The sequence below is a fragment of the Myotis daubentonii genome, chromosome 13 (genome assembly GCF_963259705.1).
Source record: "Myotis daubentonii chromosome 13, mMyoDau2.1, whole genome shotgun sequence".
Lineage (NCBI taxonomy): Eukaryota > Metazoa > Chordata > Mammalia > Chiroptera > Vespertilionidae > Myotis > Myotis daubentonii.
In genome coordinates, this window is record NC_081852.1 from 55,114,908 (window position 1) to 55,133,289 (window position 18,382).

Consider the following 18,382-nt stretch of genomic DNA (forward strand, 5'->3'; position numbering starts at 1 on the left):
AGTCTCCCACCACCGTGCCCTGGCATTTTCTCCACGAGGCACCCAAGAGCATCTGACTCAACCTTTTTTGAAAGACCACCTGTCTGTCTTCTTTCTGTCTCAGGGTTGTCTGTCTCAAAGCCTCGGTTTCCTCGTGTCCACAATGGGAATGAAAAGCTCAACCTACCCTGATAGAACTGTAAGGTGAAATAAGACAATGTATATAGAGTGGTTTTTAGAGGGTATGGCAATGAGAATTTTATTCACGCCCTGGCCAGTGTGGCTCAGTTGGCTGAATGCTGTCCCGTGTACCCAAGGGTTGTGGGTTCCATTCTTGGTCAGGGCACATACCCAGGTTGCGAGTTCGATCCCCAGTCGGGGTGCATATGGGAGGCAACAGATGGATGTTTCTCTCTCACAGAGCTGTATTTACTAGGTTTCTAGATGGTAGGAACAATGTTGCATTTGACTGCACACTCTCTAACCCTGCACCATATACAGATAAGTCTAATGATGTGGGTGATGAGCGCTTTTTTTTTTTCTTTTCTTTTCTTTTACAAATTAAAAGTGAGGGAACATGTCACAAAGTTACAAAAATTAAAGCAGCATTGTAATGGCATCTGATTGAACCAACAGATCACGGAAAAACACTAGGATATACAGAAGAGGCCCTAGTATATACAGTGATTTCATTTATGATACAGACATGGAGAAAAAGACAGATTATTGAAAAACACTGTGGGTACGATGACGAAACCATATGGAAAAATACACATATAGACCCCTATGACATATCTTTTTTAAAAATATATTTTATTCATTTTTTTAGAGAGGAAGGGAGAGGGATAGAGAGTTAGAAACATCAATGAGAGAGAAGCATCCATCAGCTGCCTCCTACACACCCCCTACTGGGGATGTGCCCGCAACCCAGGTACATGCCCTTGACCGGAATCGAACCTGGGACCTTTCAGTCCACAGGCCGACGCTCTATCCACTGAGCCAAACTGGTTAGGGCCCTATGACATATCTTATGAAGAATTTCCGATTGTTCAAAAACTTAAAACATGAAAAAAAGAGATCACAAATGTACTAGAAGAAAACAGCTGGTGGAGATGTAACATGCCACAGTCACTTTGGAACACAGTTTGGCAGTTCTTCAAATGATGAAACACAGTTACCACATGACCCAGAAATTCCACTCCTAGGTGTATAACCAAGAGAAATAAAAACTTAGGACGACCCCCAAACTTGTTTGCAAATGTTCATATCATTATTCACAAGAGCCAAAAAGTGGAAACAACAACAGATGAATGGATAAACAAGGTATATTATGTCTGTGTTTATACATACCATGGAATATTATTTGGCCATAAAAAGAAATGAAGTACTGGTAACTTGCTACAGCTTGGACTAAACCTCAGAAACATGCCAATAAAGCAGCCAATCACAAGAGTCTATATATTATGTGATTCTGATCGGATGAAAGTCCAGAGAGGGAAATCCATAGAGACGGGAAATGAGTGGTTGCTTGGGCCTGGGGGGCAGGGTGTGAGCGGAGGATGAAAACCTAAAATGGGTGTGGCCGTGGGTGCACATACTGGTGACTACACTAAAAACGGAACTGCACACTTTGAATGGTGAACTCTGTCATATGTGATGATAGCTCGATAAAGCTGTTTTTAAGAAAAGAAAAGGAAAAAAGTTTTTTTTTAAGTGTAGTTTTAGGGAAAGACTTTCTAAGTATCAGCAAAACCTAGAGCCATAAAAGGAGACAGATTTGATAGCGTGCGCGCACACACACACACACACACACACACAGATCCTACTTTGGGAAAATAAACATAAAATCAAGAAAAGATAAGACACTGTGGGGGGCGGAGGATTTGCAACTCATATCCAGATTTCCTTTGCAGATAATAAGCACCAACAAAATTAATTTTAAAAGACCAACAATCCAATAGAAAAATGGATAATGCATATGAACACGATATGTTGTCCCCAAAAAGTGTATACCCATATTTTGAATAAAGGCAGTGTTTATTAAAATACACAACTCACTTTCAAAATTGAGTTATCAGCTGTTAAAGGGCTATCGCTGTCACGTTTTCTCGGGACACATTTTTTGAGACACACACATATATACACACACGCAAACACAATGACTTTCATAGATTTGAAAAGGTGTCCAACTGCACTTACAATAAGAGCGAGACATAAAGAGCTGCCTTTGCCAACTCCAATGAGCAGAGATGAGAAAATGTAATGATATATTGTGTTGACGAGTGTGCAGGGAAACAGACGCTCTTGACATTTTGCTGACGAGAGAAAAAGGATCTAACTTTCCAGAAGGGCATTTCAGCACTATCTAATCAAACCGTGCGTGCCCATATCCTTAACCCCCGCCATCCCACTCCTGAGAGCGTATGCTCCAGTTGGCCCTCATGTGTCTGAAATGAAATTCGCGGTGGCAATGTTCGTCACAGCAAAGGGCTGGGGGAAACGTCAATGCCACTTAAATTACATGAATGATGCCGTCTCTATCGAAAGGAGAGACTGAGCATGCCCATCACAGCGAATGCAGCAGGTCTATCAGGAATGAGCTCGAAGAAACAGCTTAACTTAAATAGCAGGGTGACCAGTGAGCATGCTCCATTTGAAGGGAGGAGGGGAAGTGACACACATGTGGCTGCTGACGCACGGATTATTATTATTATTATTATTATTATATTATTATTATTTGAAGGCTACAGAATAAGCTGGGGCAAGGGAAAGAGTGAGCAGGGCCTGAGGGGGCTTACTTTTTACTGTACCCTTTTGGTTTTTACACCGTGGGGGTTGGAAAGAAGAGGGAAAAGGATCAGAGGGGGTTGGAGAGAAGAGGAAGGGTGAAGGGAAGAAAAGGCAGGCAGGGAGGAAGAGAGAGAAGGAGGCAGCGAGGGCAGGAGGGAGAGAGGAAGGGAGGGAAGGAGAGAAAAGAGGGCGGAAAGGGAGTTGGGAGCATGGCAGAGAGGAGGGGAAATATTTAGACAAATATATCCTTGACAGATATTATCATGACAGAGGGTGGAATTCGAAGGATTATGACATTCCCATGTTCGAAATTTTTGCTACGTGTGCATATTTTATAATAAGCATGTACGATTTTTGCTATAAAAATAGATGTAAAATTGCTGCACTGAATTCTTTACAGAGTGAAATAGCAATTTGGAATGTGTCGCTGTTGTTTATGCTATTTTAAATTATTTAAAATAACTCTATTGAGGCGGACAAAAGTAAAGGGAGAAAGGAAAACTGAGTTTGCCAGGTTGGGCCCTACCAGCTTAGCAACCTGACCTTGGATCTTTGTCCCGGGAAGTCAGAGGAGACACAACCAGGGAGGAAGGATGTCAGCAAGCAGAACTTGCCGGAAGCCGGACTTGACCGCCTGGCCTGGGGCTGAGGGCACGGAGACACCTGCTCCCACTGCAGCGTAGCTCTGAGGACAGAAGCCCCCCCGTGGCTCTACCCACCTCCCCAGCTCATCTCGCCTCATCAGTCCCTCATCTATCCCCTCCCACCCGGTCATAGGAAGAATGAAGCAGATTCAGGCCAGGAGATCAGGGCCAAGTTCAGGTCCCAGGTGTCTAGCCTTCATCTCTCTCAGGCTCAACAGTTTCATCCATTCAACAGCACTGGATGTGGCAACACGCTCTGCCCCAGGACGACTAGGCCCTCCAAAACCCGATAATCCCATCATGGCTGCAAAGGGTTTTGCAAAAGTGTCAAGAGGAGGGGCCAGCGTCCCGGAAGTCGGCTTCCAGAAGACACCGCTTTGAGGCGGAATCGTTCACTCGGGTTATTCAGGGTTTTTCCCAGAAGCCCACCCTTCTCGCTGCTTCTGGCTACCTTCAGCCCGTCTCCGCGGCTGCGTGGTGCCTTCCTTGCCGAATCAATGGCACCTTGTCCCTGGTCTTGACCCAGCTCCAAGTGATGAGCCAACTTCACTGGGAGCGTCTGCTGAGAGCCCTCTGAGAAGGGCCATTGTCCCCCCAACACTTGTCCAAAGCCTCCATTTAGGGACGGCTGTGAGCGTGGACGGGGGACATTCATCACCCGGAACATTTGCCAACAAATGAGAGACAGCTGTTGGGCTCAAATGGCGTGTGGCCGAACGCTGCCTGCGGTGAGATTTATTTTCCGAGTGAGAACATCCTCACTTATCTCTTCCAAACTGTGAGACACGAGGGACATGCTCACCTTCCCCCTGCCAAGCCAGTCTCCGATCAGCTCACTAATCACACAGCACACGAAGCATCATGGGTGCCCGCCAGCAAACAAGGGCCTTCTGGTTAAACACCCATCGCCAGGCCCCCTGGGAGAAGGGCCCAGGTCATGGGAACCATGCCAGGCAGCCAGGGGCCAGCCATGTCTGCCCCCCGCATGCCACGTGCACACAGCAGCACCAGGCCCACACTCAGCAGGGGCTTGGGAAGGCTGAAGGTCCGGCTGAAAGAGGCAGTTGGGAAACGGGACAGAAACTCCTGGGAATTACCAGGAACAAAGTAAATGCCTGTCTGGGGACCCAACACTCCGCTGTGCATTTTAGGGGCCATAAAGCTAGCCATGGGGACAAGAATGGATACAAGGAACAGATACAGGGGTGCTGACTGGGACCTGGAGTATGAGCAGCGAGGGCCTCATGTGATCAATGAAAGCTGGCCTCCCGGAGGAGGGGGCAGTGGATGAAGGTGGGTGTGACTGGGAAGGGCGAAAGGGGTGGGAACATGTTGCTGGTCATAAACAACAACATGAGCAAAGGCCTGGCTGGGCCAGCTGGGGACAAAACGGGGAGCAGGGACACCCAAAACCCAGGCACACAGAGAAGGTTATGTCATCCGGCCAAGGCTCTCCTCACAGACAGCCTCAGCTGTCGGCAATGTTGGGGAATCCTCCTCCCATCCCAAAGGGATGCACCAAGATGGCGGGACTGCAGCCAATGGACTCACCATCCTACTTAACCTCAGATTCAAATGGGGCTGCAGGTCAAGTTTGAAGCCATCTGAGGGTGGAGATCAGGTCTAGCTCGATCAGGCTAGACCAGGCAACAGAATGAGCTCCAGAGCCCTATGAAGCCGGTTCTGAATCCTGCTGGATGGGCTGTGAGCTTTTGCTTGGTCTGCCTCTCGCCTCAATTCTCTCCATTCACAGAATAAGGAGAATAATACTGATGGCTGACTCCTGCCTCCCCTCTCCCAGGCCCAGTCCCGATTCTGCTGGCCTGGGAGAAAATGAACGTGTCTGTGAGGAAAGCTTTGGGAAGCCTTTCAGTAACATTCGGAGCTCAGACCAGCTCAGGGGGACACGTCCCTGCATTCCAGGGGACTTCTCCCAGGAAGCAGTGCCAAGAATGTCACCGGGAGATCCTGAGATGCTTTTCCTACCAGAACCCTCCCGAGCAGAGTACTCCGCTCCCCCCTGGGGAGGCCGCAGGGACCCGGTGGGCGGTGAGAGTTCTCACCACCACCTCTCCAGATCTCTCAGGATTAAACGAGATGGTGCACATAAAACATCCAGGAGAGGGCCGCTGCTGCTGAGCCTGCGAACAGGGCCACTACCCGATGTGGGCAACAAGACAGACTCAGCCGGGAGCCTGACACCTGCCTTCTGAGAGAAGCGCCTCCCGGTCAGCAGCTAAGGAGCACCTGCAGCAACGCCTGGGCTCCTTAGGTCCTCAGAGACAAGCCAGCCCAAGCCACCAGCCCGTCGGCTGGGAGAGCGAGAGGCTGCAAGCTGCCCAAGTGTCCGCATGGGTCCACACGGGGTGGGGTTGAGCATAACCCTGGCAGCACTGTCTGCGGCGGTGGAGAGCCGGGGGGGGGGGGGTCCAGTGTCACCTGGGGGAGTGACCCGGTGAACTGTGGCGGCAGATGCACATCCTGGCGAATTAGGCACCAGTAAGAAACAATGGATTAGATGGCAGCCCACAACATAGATGGCTCTTTAAGACACAGTGCCGACTGAAAGGCAAGAACAGGCCACTGACAATAGCGTTTACCGTATAGCCATTAAAAATTCATAAAGCAGGACGCATGGAGCAGAAACACTTACAAGCGAAGAAGTACATGTTAGAAAGGTCCTCTCCCACCCCTGTCCTTTATTCATCTTTTCAATCGAGATGTCTGTCTCTTTCTGGCTGGTTCCCTGGATATTCTCAGTGTTGACCCCTTGAAGGTTTTAGACATTGCACACTTCTCTCTCCTTTCTGACAGCTGTCTAGTAACTTGGTCAGGGTGTCCACTGGTGGACAGAAGCCCTTAACTTTGCTGCCATCAAACTCTGAGAAAACCTCCGGACAGCAACCATTTCTCAGTCACACAAGTCCACAGAGTCCGGGCTGCAGATGCAAAGAATAATGATGGCTTTTGACCCTTAAGGAGCTCACAGACTCCTGGGAACACAGACTTTCCATCAACGATAACATGGACACAATGATCATGACCACGGAGGGCGGTGCAAGGTGCAGTGAAGGGTTAAAAGTTCAGGGGGCCAAGTCAAGGTTGAGTGAGACTTGACAGATAAGCTTGGCAAGCAGCCCCTGAGGGGAGAACATTCTAGACCAGTGGTTCTCAACCTCTGGCCCTTTAAATACAGTTCCTCATGCTGTGACCCAACCATAAAATTATTTTCGTTGCTACTTCATAACTGTCATGTTGCTACTGTTATGAATCGTCATGTAAATATCTGATATGCAGGATGGTCTTAGGCGACCCCTGTGACCCGCCAAAGGGGTCGCGACCCACAGGTTGAGAACCGCTGTTCTAGACCAATAGAATGGTACATGCAAAAGTCCAGTTCAGGAAACCACAAGGAACCCAGTCTGGCTGGGGCACAGATGGGAGTGAGGGATACCACAGATTCTGGACAACCAGGGCCGGGCCAGGGGGGAGAAGGAGCTCAGATTTTCTCCAGCACAAGGGGGTGGCATGGTTCCTTGCTCTGCCCACAGCCACTGGCGAGTTGGCCTCAACACCACTGACATTCAAGGAAGAGGGCCTCCTTCAGGGGCCTTAAGAAATCTGGGCTCGAAATCGGCCCGAGCCAATATGCTCAATTAATATTTGACAAAGGAGGCAAGAACATACAATGGAGCCAAGATAGTCTCTTCAATAAATAGTGTTGGGAAAATTGGACAGATATATGCAAGAAAATGAAACTAGACCACCAACTTACACCATACACAAAAATAAACTCAAAATGGATAAAGGACTTAAATGTACGCCGGGAAACCATAAAAATTCTAGAAGAATCCAAAGGCAACAAAATCTCAGACATATGCCGAAGCAATTTCTTCACTGATACAGCTCCTAGGGCACTTGAAACTAAAGAGAAAATGAACAAATGGGACTACATCAAAATAAAAAGCTTCTGCACAGCAAAAGAAACCATCAACAAAACAACAAGAAAACCCACAGCGTGGGAAAACATATTTGCCAATGTCATATCTGATAAGGGCCTAATCTCCAAAATTTATAGGGAACTCATACAACTTAACAAAAGGAAGATAAACAATCCAATCAAAAAATGGGCAAAGGACCTAAATAGACACCTTTCAAAAGAGGACATTCAGAAAGCCAAGAGACATATGAAAACATGCTCAAAGTCACTAATCATCCGAGAGATGCAAATCAAAACAACAATGAGGTACCATCTCACACCTGTCAGACTGGCTATCATCAACAAACGATAAGTGCTGGAGAGGATGTGGAGAAAACGGAACACTCGTGCACTGCTGGTGGGAATGCAGACTGGTGCAGCCACTATGGAAGACAGTATGGAGTTTCCTCAAAAAACTGAAAATGGAACTCCCATTTGACCCTGTGATCCCTCTTCTAGGAATATATCCCAAGAAACCAGAAACACCAATCAGAAAGGATATATGCACCCCTATGTTCATAGCAGCAGCACAATTCACCATAGCTAAGATCTGGAAACAGCCTAAGTGCCCATCAGTAGATGAATGGATTAGAAAACTGTGGTACATCTACACGATGGAATACTATGCTGCTGTAAAAAAGAAGGAACTCTTACCATTTGCAACGGCATGGATGGAACTGGAGAGCATTATGCTAAGTGAAATAAGCCAGTCAATGAAGGAAAAATACCACATGACCTCACTCATTCATGGATAATAAAGACCATTATAAACTTAGGAACAATAATAGATACAGAGGCAGAGCTGCCTCAAACAGATTGTCAAACTGCAGCGGGAAGGCCGGAAAGGGTTGGGGGGCAGGAGAGAGTGGTGTAAGAGATCAACCGAAGGACTTGTATGCATGCATATAAGAATAACCAATGGACATAAGACACTGGGGGGTAGGGGAGGACGGGGGATTGTCAAGGGCGGGGGGAAAAAAAGAACACATATGTAATACCCTTTGTAATACTTTAAGCAATAAAACTTTTAAAAAAAGTGAAAGAGAAGCTGAGAAAAGAAAAAAAAAAGAAAAGAAAGAAATCTGGGCTCCCTGTAGCTATGGTAGCAAGGGGTCGAAGTCTTAGAAAAGCCCATGGACAGAATATTCTAGAAAGAAAGGGTCCACGAGCATCCAGGTTGAGCTACCAAGGTGGATGAGAGACATCCGTTGGACAGGTCTGCACTGTCCTGAAGGAAATGAAGACTTCCCTTCCTGGCCTGGGCTGGAGGCTGGACCTGTGCTCGCCTTCATGGAAGTTCTCAGCCACAAACTTCCCAGCTGCCCGGTGTGCCTGTGCCGGAAACGCACCCAATACAGGCATTGGTGACGCAGCGGAACCTTACCCAAGACCCACCAGGATCTCCGCCAGGCAGCTGTTTCCTCCTGAATCTCACCCTGTTCACACTCCATAATGGGCATTTTCTTAAAGGAAAGGAAAGCCGTTTGTAGAAAATATTTGGCTCCAAGCTAGGAGGTTGCCCTTATATTTTCTGCCCGAGAAGAAATCCATATGCACAGACACAAGGCAGCCAAATAGGAAGGCATCATGGGGGGGGAGGGGGGCTGTGCGAGGTGCAGTGAGGAGTTAGACTTCAGGGGGTCAAGGTGTCAGGGCAGAGAGAGACCCAGCGATAAGCTAGGAATCTGGAAGTGACTCCCTCACAATCACAGGGCCTGGGCACTTCCACTTCCTCCAGCGGCCTCAGCTCCCGGGCAGAAAAATAAATCTTGTTGTAGCACAATTTTATCCTTGAAGGGCACTAGGTAAATAGCTTTGGAATATTTTAAGAAAACGGGCCAACACCTTCTCTCCTCCAAAACACACACACACACACACACACACACACACACACACACACACACGTACACGCGTCCCCGTCATGCCCAGTATCTGTGAAGCGAATGCACTTATCTGTTAGCTTCCTCCCCCTTCACCGTGGCCCATCGGCTAGCTACGTGTAGGGCTGCAAGGATGCACAGAGGAGAGGAAGCCAGACGCCCAAGATCTGTGCCCCCCACATCCCTCCAAACTACTGAAGGCATTTTCCAACGCAATCCCAGTACCAATTTGGGGCGATGACTCCCAACCCTACTGCCAGGGGAGGAGAGGCCACTGCCCAAAGCCGCCTCCTCGCTCTAGAGGCCTCCTGTGGCCCTTGGCTGCCAGGCCCGAGTCAGGAGCCTGGCTGTCCTGGAGGAACGAGGCTGGCAGGGACCGAGCCCCCCCTCCTGCCGGGAGAAATGGGTCCCACATTCTCACAGGGAGAACACGGGCTGCTGGGCTGCCCTTAGCATCAACAGCACCATCCTGCACACGTGAGAGCCCGGGGCCCTGACCTCGGGGGTCAGAAGCAGCCCCCCCCCCTCCCACCCACACGCACACACTGAGAATTCACTAATGAATTGGAGCTCTGGAGTCCTTCAGTCCTGAGCGGAGACCTGGGGGGTGGGGGCGTGGGAGGGAGTCACGCTTCAGAAGGATTTGATCTCAACAGCAACAGCCTAGCTTCTCCCTCTGAGAACAGAACGGTTCCCACTCTGGGGGGGAGCAGTGCATGGCGCGGGGCGCGACACCTGGATCCCATAACTCATGGAGCAGATCCGCTCGCAGCCTGAACTGTTTACAGTTCCCCGCACCAAGCCCACATCAGAGGGGCGGGGGATGGACGCCGGCCCACTGCGAGGCCAGGAGGTCAATGGGAAAAAATTATTTTAGTCAACGTTGAGCCTTCGTGCTTGGAACTTCGGTCCAAACTGGGGCGCGTTCTCATGCTCCCCCCGTGCGGGTGCCAGGCCCCCCGGAGGCGTGTTTCCAGGGATCAGGGGCCGGGCCGGCGGGGGAGGCGCCCCACGCAGGGCCTGGACCGCTGCTTCCACACCTCAGGTTCCAGGGCACGGTGCTGAGGACTGCCAGGATGCAAAGAGGGGAGGAAGCCAGATCCTCAAAGATCTGGGCCCCCCATATCAGAGAGAGGAGAACTCTTTCCTGGGAACCCTAGTCACGGCGACACCGGGCTGCTCTGGGCGTTAGGATGGCTGGCTGGGTCCCAGGGTGAGCACATGGCTCGGGCCAGGCGGGCTGGGAAGGTGGCCGGGGGCAGTGGCACTGGCTCGGGCCTGACGAAGCAGCAGGCCCACGCCGAACAGGGTCACTCAGCCTCCTCTTCCAGAGGGAATGCGAGGCTCCTCGTCGGGCTGAGCGTAAACCCCGCTTCCCCACCCGGACTCCGAGGTCATCGGCTCCTCCTGGGGGAGCCAGGACTCCAGCCTCAGCTACTGGAAGTGAGAGCCCGGGGCCACCGGGGACCTGGGGTCAAGGGGGGGCTTTCTCTTTCTGGCCTCAGGTTCTCAGGGCGCCCTTTCCTAGATTCAAGACCCAGGAGACCTGACCGGAATTGGCAGGAAAACAGAGAGAGAGAGAGAGAGAGAGAGAGAGAGAGAGAGAGAGAGAATGAATAAGTGCATGAGAGAGAGGAGAAAGCGAGGGGGGGGGGCAGGAGGAGGAGGAGGGAAACTGCCCGGGGAGCCTGCCTGCGCCCTAGTGTACTCCCACTGGGTGAGCGCTTGTCATCCACCGACCTGCTTTCCCACAGGCTCACTCCCAGGGCATCTGGGCCCTGACTGACGTGAGCCAGAGACAGGCTTCCCCCGTCTGCAGCGCGACACCAGCCTCTCCCAGCCCCAGTGCCTGCAGGCTCTCAGGAGCTCCCAGGGCCCCACTCACCTGAGCCCCACAGCCACTGTGTGGCCATCCAGACACCACACTCGCCCATCACACACCCATGATCTTCAGCCACGCCTGCACACCACCGACCGCAGGGAGCTCACCCCTAAACACGCTAAATACATGTATGTCCCCAACTCCTCCGTGCCTGTCGCGGTCCGGCCACACCGCATGAGACACTCGAGCCCTCGGTGTGAGGGTAACACCTGCTGCTTCTGCGCAAGACCTGCCATGTCACCCATCTTCTTCTATCCGTGCCTCGCGGAAGCCACGGGGGGGCCCTCTGTGAACTGTGGCACCAAATGGGGTGTCCATCTTTATTTATTCGAAGAATGTGCTAGAAGGGAATTCCACAAAAGGCCTGACTGCCAAGGGCAGTAGGGTGGGGACCATCCCTAGCTCATAAGGAGTCTGGGACTGTAACTGAGAATATCTGCCCCCAAGAAGACCCACCACTATAGAGATGGAGACGGGGCGCCCCGAGCAAACTCGCCACCCGTTCAGTCCCAGCCCCGACGTCAGGGGTACCGAGCACCCAGGCAGAGTTCCTTCCAAAAGGCCCCTCTTGGAATCTGAGTAAATCTGCTCAATATGTTCCAGGACGGCGGGTATTCAATAAAAGAAGTCAGTGAGATCTCCAACAATAAGCTCATTCAACACCATCTCTTCTTCTGCCCCCATCTGCGGACTTGAATCTAGTTCGCATGAATCAATCCTGTTGTGTAAAAACTGGGGGAGAGAAGACGGGGGTGGAGGATGGAAGGAAATGGCAGGAGTCCACTTGTTGGTCTCACAGGAAGGCGAAGACAGTCCTCAGGCCCCAGAGGATGCCAACGTGCCAGGGTGGTCCTGGGAGATGGTGGCGACAGTCTGCTGCCCAGGTAGAAAACGGGCGTGTCTGGAATTTCCCCGCCTGTGCACTCCTCCGCAGCCCTCCCATCCTTGCCCTCCAATGAGGAGTGCGCCCTCAGGATGGCCCTTCCGAGGTGGACCATCCACAAGCCAGGCCTGGCTGGGCACCAGGGAAGTTGCATTTCGAATAGGCACAAAAAGTACTTCTTGCCTCCCCTCGCACCTCCATGTCCTCCCCACAAAGCTGAGACCATTTAGAACTAAGGGCTGCACCAGCTACTACTCTGCACGTCTTCCTGAATCCCCAAGAAGAGGTGGAGTGGACCTGCTTTTATGAGTGACGACGAGTGACTTGTTTGCAACGAAGAAGAGTTGCGCGTGTGAAATTCTGCGCGATTCCTGGTTGAAAGCGATCCGGGCCCACACGGTCCTCGTGGATAGAAGGTCTACGCCCTTCTAACAAGCTGCACTTAAGGAAGATGGGAAGACAAGTCCAGCTCTCCGGGTCACAGTTCCCCCAGGTCCCCTGAAAAGCCAATGCCACCTGGGTATTTTTTCCTTTTTAAACGGAAACCACCAAGATCTTCAGATTCCACTGGGACCACCCTTCCTTGTCCTCGGATTCCACGTCCCATCTCCCGGACAGGTGCAGCAGGGCTGGTGCCTCTGCCTGGAAGCAGGAGGGCTGATGCCTTGCGCCACGTGGTCCGAGGTGTGTTATTTTGCTAAATCATGGGTTCCTCCCTCTCAAAATCAGTCCCAGCTAGCTAGCATAGTCAGACTGCCAGACACAAAACGTCAGCCAGGCAACAGCATGGTGCAGACTCGGGTTCTCAATTTCAATGCAGTAACTTCGTTGTTGGAAGGCGGGAGCGGGGGGGGGAAGGGGAGAGAAGATGAGCAGAAAGGCTGCCACCGTCAATACATGAGATGCCTGCGTGTGCAGAAGCAGAGTGCCCGGGAGGGAGCTGGAGCTAAGGCCTCCCTGTGCATGGCTCTCCCGGGCTCCGCAGCTGCCTGGGTTGTAAGAGAACCATCTATTTCTCTAAGTGGACCGAGAGCCTCCACCATCACACCACGTGTGCCTAACGGACAAGTGCCCCGCATTGAAGATGCCATCGAGCAGTCAGTCTTTTTGCTTTGTACCAAAATACCTCCCCCTCTCGCTGCACCCCAGATCGCTGCCGGCATGGCCACACCAAGGCCTCAGGCTCTGTTTACAGCTGGGATGGCCACGTGCGTGCTGCATGGAGTCCTCACCTTCTACCACAGCATCACCAGCTACTGGGGTCTGTTTTAAACCCAGGTTTCTGGGGGTACAATTTACACACGGGGAAGGGGAGCCCCATTAATTGCACAGTTCTGAGTTTTCCTACGTACTCAGGGCTCTGTGGCCGCCACTGCCTTAAAGATTCAAAAACGAAAGGTTTCTATCATCCTCCAAGTCTCCCCGGTGCCCCTCTGTGGTCAGCCCCTTCGTCCACCCTCAGCCTCAGCCACGGCGGGCCTCTGTTCTTTCCCTACGGCGTGGCTTTTCCCAGAAAGCTGCACACGTGGCACCGTGCAGTGTGCAGGCTTTGCGTCCGGCTGTTTTCACCTAACATCCTGGTGTGCATCACCCGCGGTAGGCTACCCACTGTGAGGCTCTACGTCTTTCGCTTTCGCGACAAAGAGACTAGCTGACTGGCTCCAGGTCATCGCGGCGGCGACGGAGAAAACAAATTCTTGATCTGGGCCTTTTCATAAAGCGGAGGCCTGCGAAGGCGGGGACCAGCCATCTCTGTCTGCCCAGGACTAAGGGGGTTCCGGGGATGCGGGACTGTCAGTGGAAAACCAGGCAAGTCCCGGGCAAACGGCGATGGCCCGGCCACCCTCCTTGGAAAAGCTGCCTCTGAGAGGCCGCCTGGCCAGCAGCAGGTGGCTCTGGCTGAGCGGACGGACAGCTGACTCTCCTCTCTCGGTTTAGTCCCCGGGGTGATCTGTGAGCTGCTGGTTGAGAGCTCGGGGCACTCCACCAGGCCCAGGCCGGCAGCTGTCCCTGAAGTCCCTGGGCGGGGCTCACGGAAGTGAGGGGAGAACTAGGGGGTCTGTTTAGAACAACAGCAGAGCCTCCGCTGCTTTCGGCGCCACTCCCCACTCCTCCCTAATGTCTGACACCCTGGGCTCATTCTGTTTTTCACACCCGCCTCATGCCGTGTATGCAGGGCAGTGCCGGCTCCTACGTTTTCTATACGTTCTTCCTACTCTTTCCTCTCCATGGGGTTTCTGGCCCGTTTGTTTTGAGACTCACTCGGGAGAAGGTGAGAGCCCAGTGATACAAAATTAGTGAAGAGCTTGAAGTTCTTGTGAGAATGTCAGGGTCTCTCCTATATAAACTTCCTGCGACATCAAAGAAAAGTTGGGCAGGGCCAGGATGTGGCTCCAGGCAGAAGGCTTAGGAGCGAGCACTTCCTCACCCATCTCCTTTCCACTGACATCCGCGGGAAGCCCCAGGGACGATGCATGGATGCTCTCTCTCTCTGAGGAGCGAGGCTTCCTGGGAACAGGCGGAGCATCCTCAACTCAGAGCTCCCAGGAGCTTCGAAAAGCACGTGATGGCCACAGCTGGTGCCCAAATTAACTGTGAGGACCACCCCGCCACCCCCACCCCAAGAAGGCAGAAACTGGTGGGGTCAGAACCATGTCACAGGCGTTTCAGAGCATCAGCCTCCGAGTTAACTGAACATTGTCTTTCCTCACAGTAATACCAGTAGCTCTGACGAGGTATTCCACCAAGCAGCCAGTGCAGCAGGTTAGTAATCATTATCCTCATGTGGACAGATGAGGAGACAAAGCCCGAGAGATTAATTGACTTGCCCAAGGTCGCACAGCGAGTTAGTGGCAAAGGCTAGATTAGCCACCCCGAGCCCCGGAGTGCCCAGGCCGGCCCCTGGCTCCATGAGATCCCTCAGCCTTCCATCCAGAGCGTGGGCACAGCTAGGTCTGTACCCTCGGGAGCCCTGGAGGCCAGATGAGCTGCTGCAGAGGGCACAGGCAGGCTCATACTCACAAGCAGAAACCTGCAGGATCCTTCTCTGTACCACCAGACAGCAACACCCCTGTGCTGGAACAGACAGAAATAAGGCTCAAGTCGGGAAGGCTCGGGGCATCTCCGCTTCTGGAATGTGGCTTTGAGATGGTGCTTCATTTCCCTTTGGGTAAGATTCCACTGCTCTCCAGGGCCAGAGCTTGGGAGGATACGTAGTGCCACTCCCTGTCATTCATTCATTCATTCATTCATTCATTCATTCCCCAATCGTGTCCCAGGGGCTGGGGGGAAGGACCCTTGGAGGAGAAAGACAAGACCCCCATCTGGAAGGAGTTCAATCTAACAGGGGAAGCATATATATATATGACAACGCGACATTGATTCAACAAATACTTGGTAAGTACCTACAGTGTGACAGGCACGGATGAAGCTATATCTAACGTTGCGGGAGAAGACAGAGAAACACAGGGGGGCTTCCTGGAAGAGGAGGCATGGGGGCTCAGTCCTGAAGATTGAGGCGCTAAGACATGAGTCTGAAATGGCTTTGAGCACTTTTTCTAAAATAAACCCCAGAATTCTACCCTTTAAAGAAACTCAATTTTCAGAATTCTTCCATCCTGTTTCTGACTTTCTGAGTTCTCGCTTAATCTCCTTAGGCCTTAGCTGATCTATCTCTCAAATGGGAGTGTTCCAGAGGGTGGCTCTTTGGAGATATGTTCCTACAAAAGTCCTTGAGAAACAAATTCCTGGCACGGCCGATGGCATTCGCCTTCCCACTAAGGCTGCTGCTCTCTGCTCTCAGCAGGAAATTGCTTTTATTTATAAGAGTCACAATTCTAAACTGACCTTTGTTGGGCTACCCACATTCCCTCCCTCACTTCCCTCCCTCGCTTCAGACCGCCTCCTCCCTGCAGAGAGCCCACAGCGACCACAGAGCACCCAGCATCGACGAGTGCTCAGGAAATCAAGTAGACAAACACTGGAGGCTGGTTTCTAGATGGGGAAACTGAGGCCGGGAGAGCTCAGTGATTGGCCCAGGGAAACAGAACATGTAGGTCTCCTGGTTCCGAAGCCACTGTTTTCCTCCTTGCTCCGTCAATGCTCCCCGACATCTCCGTCTGGGCTCTGGGCAGGCGCGCCACCCTCCTTAGCTTGCGGAAAGTCTCCCTTCTCTGAGTGACAGAAGTCTTTAGAGACACATTTCCCATCATGAAAGGGGCTGGGAAGAAAACTGGCACAGCTCCCTCAGCTTTGAAGCTCGTTGGCCCCTCCTGGCCCTGTGTGCTGGGAGCCAGCCCAGTTCCCAGAGCTCCTGCCCCTTCGGAAGAGGGGAAGGGCCCAAAGAATGCCCCCGCCCTGCCTGGCCAGTCGCACCAAAGGTGACCCCTCCGAATTTCTGTTTCAGACTATTTCACTGCCAAAGCATCAAGGGCTCCCACACAAAGAGCTTCAAAGTCAGGAAGGCTCAAGGTCAAGTACAATCATGAGCGAGCCCTGAGCCTAGGAGTCTGAAGCATCACATTTGAGATTGTTTTAAAGCAGTGTTTCCCACAGTCTTCTAAAGCCCATAATAGCTTAAGGTGCATAACATTCGGTTTTCTGCGGGGATCACAAGCTTTGGTTGTGGCACACACCATGTGGGCACGTGGTTGTGGGAGGAGGGGGGAGTTGGGGGGGGAGGGTCCATTTCACTCCCCACTTGCTTTTAATTTTCCAGGTGAGGAAGGTGTGTATGTAATTACTTATCTTTTTCCCCAATGGTTCTCAACTTCGGCTACACATTAAACTCACCTGGGGACTTTTACAAACTCGAATGCCTAAGACTAATGAACTCAGAATGTCTACATCCATGTTAAGCACCCCGGAGGAGTCCCAGGTGTGGCTAAGTTTAAGAACCACTAGAACTTCAACAGGGAAAAACCTGGGCTCCTAAGTGTGGAGACACAAGAGAACACACAAGCCCCCTGCAGGGAAAATGAATATTATCAACCAGCCTCTTACTCTTTCCGCGGCTTTTCTTTTTCAGGCCTTCCTGACCACAGATTTCACCCCACATAAGCTTCCACGTATTTTCGTATTTTCGCTGGCTGGCCGCTCCACCGCTCACCTCTACCTTGCAGCACCCTAAGACTGCCTGCCCTCTCCTGGGAGTCAGGTGCTCCAGCTCAGAAACAAAAACACAGGGGATGCAAATCCAAGGGACTCTCTCCACCCTGCGTGTCTGGAGCCAAGAGTGACGCAATCTCAGGAAGCTTCGGCGCGGACGTTCCCAGTGCAATCCTCAGCAGGTCAGTCACTTCTGGCCCTGGACACGCTCACCAGCTGGAAGAGCAGCAGGAACCAGAATCCTCGACCACATGGCGTGTCCAGCCAATGGGCTCACGCAGCCAGGCAAGGATGCCCTTAGGAGAGTCACAAGTATGTAAACATCCAAGGAGAGGAATCTTCTCCAGGCGCCCGGTAGAACTTAGCACGGCTTACACAACGCCAGACAGATTCACAAACAAGATGCAGCAACGCTACCATCACTTGTAACGACAACTCCCTGGGAAGACACTCCCATCCCTGCTTTTGATTGAGAAGCCGCGGCTGGCCAGTAGAATGGCTTAGAACAGCGGTTCTCAACCTGTGGGTCGCGACTCCTTCGGCGGTCGAACGACCCCTTTCACAGGGGTCACCTAAGACCATCCTGCATATCAGATATTTGCATGACGATTCATAACAGTAGCAACATGACAGTTATGAAGTAGCAACGAAAATAATTTTATGGTTGGGTCACAACATGAGGAACTGTATGTAAAGGGCCAGAAGGTTGAGAACCACTGGCTTAGAAAGAGTGGGGACAACGCCTGGACATATTTCTGCAGTAGACACAGGGTGATATTCCCACCATCCTTTAGCTCCAGACATCTCTTGAGATGCTACAAAACCATGGAAAATCAAGCCAGAGCCTACAAATAACAGGCTAGTTTTGAATATGTAACATGCAGGCTAGGGAAATGGAAAATAATTTCTCCTACATCAACTGCTTGATAAGATTTACAAATTAAGCCCTGGCCGGTTTGGCTCAGTGGATAGAGCCTCAGCCTGAGGACTGAAGGGTCCCAGGTTCGATTCCGGTCAAGGACATGTACCTTGTTTGCGGGCACATCCCCAGTGGGAGGTGTGCAGGAGGCAGCTGATCGATGTTTCTCTCTCATCGATGTTTCTAACTCTCTATCCCTGTCCCTTCCTCTCTGTAAAAAAAATCAATAAAATATATTTTTTTAAAAAAAGATTTACAAATTAAGAGAAAACATCTTGAGAATCTGAAGACAGTGCTGAGGCATTCTGCTTACTTGGGAG

The 18,382-nt window shown here is 51.6% G+C and overlaps 1 protein-coding gene across 17 annotated transcripts in view; it reads right to left on the reverse strand.

Moving 5' to 3' along the window:
• Positions 1-18,382, reverse strand: part of AFAP1L2 (actin filament associated protein 1 like 2) — an 87,021-nt gene that overhangs the window by 65,523 nt on the left and 3,116 nt on the right. The window contains exon 2 of one of the 17 annotated variants that reach the window (XM_059661488.1): positions 15,059-15,112. The exons of 15 other annotated variants lie outside the window; for them this stretch is intronic. In XM_059661488.1, coding sequence (XP_059517471.1) covers positions 15,059-15,112 — 54 coding nt within the window. The remainder of the gene's footprint in view (positions 1-15,058; positions 15,113-18,382) is intronic. One more of the 17 variants, XM_059661501.1, reaches the window with a different exon arrangement.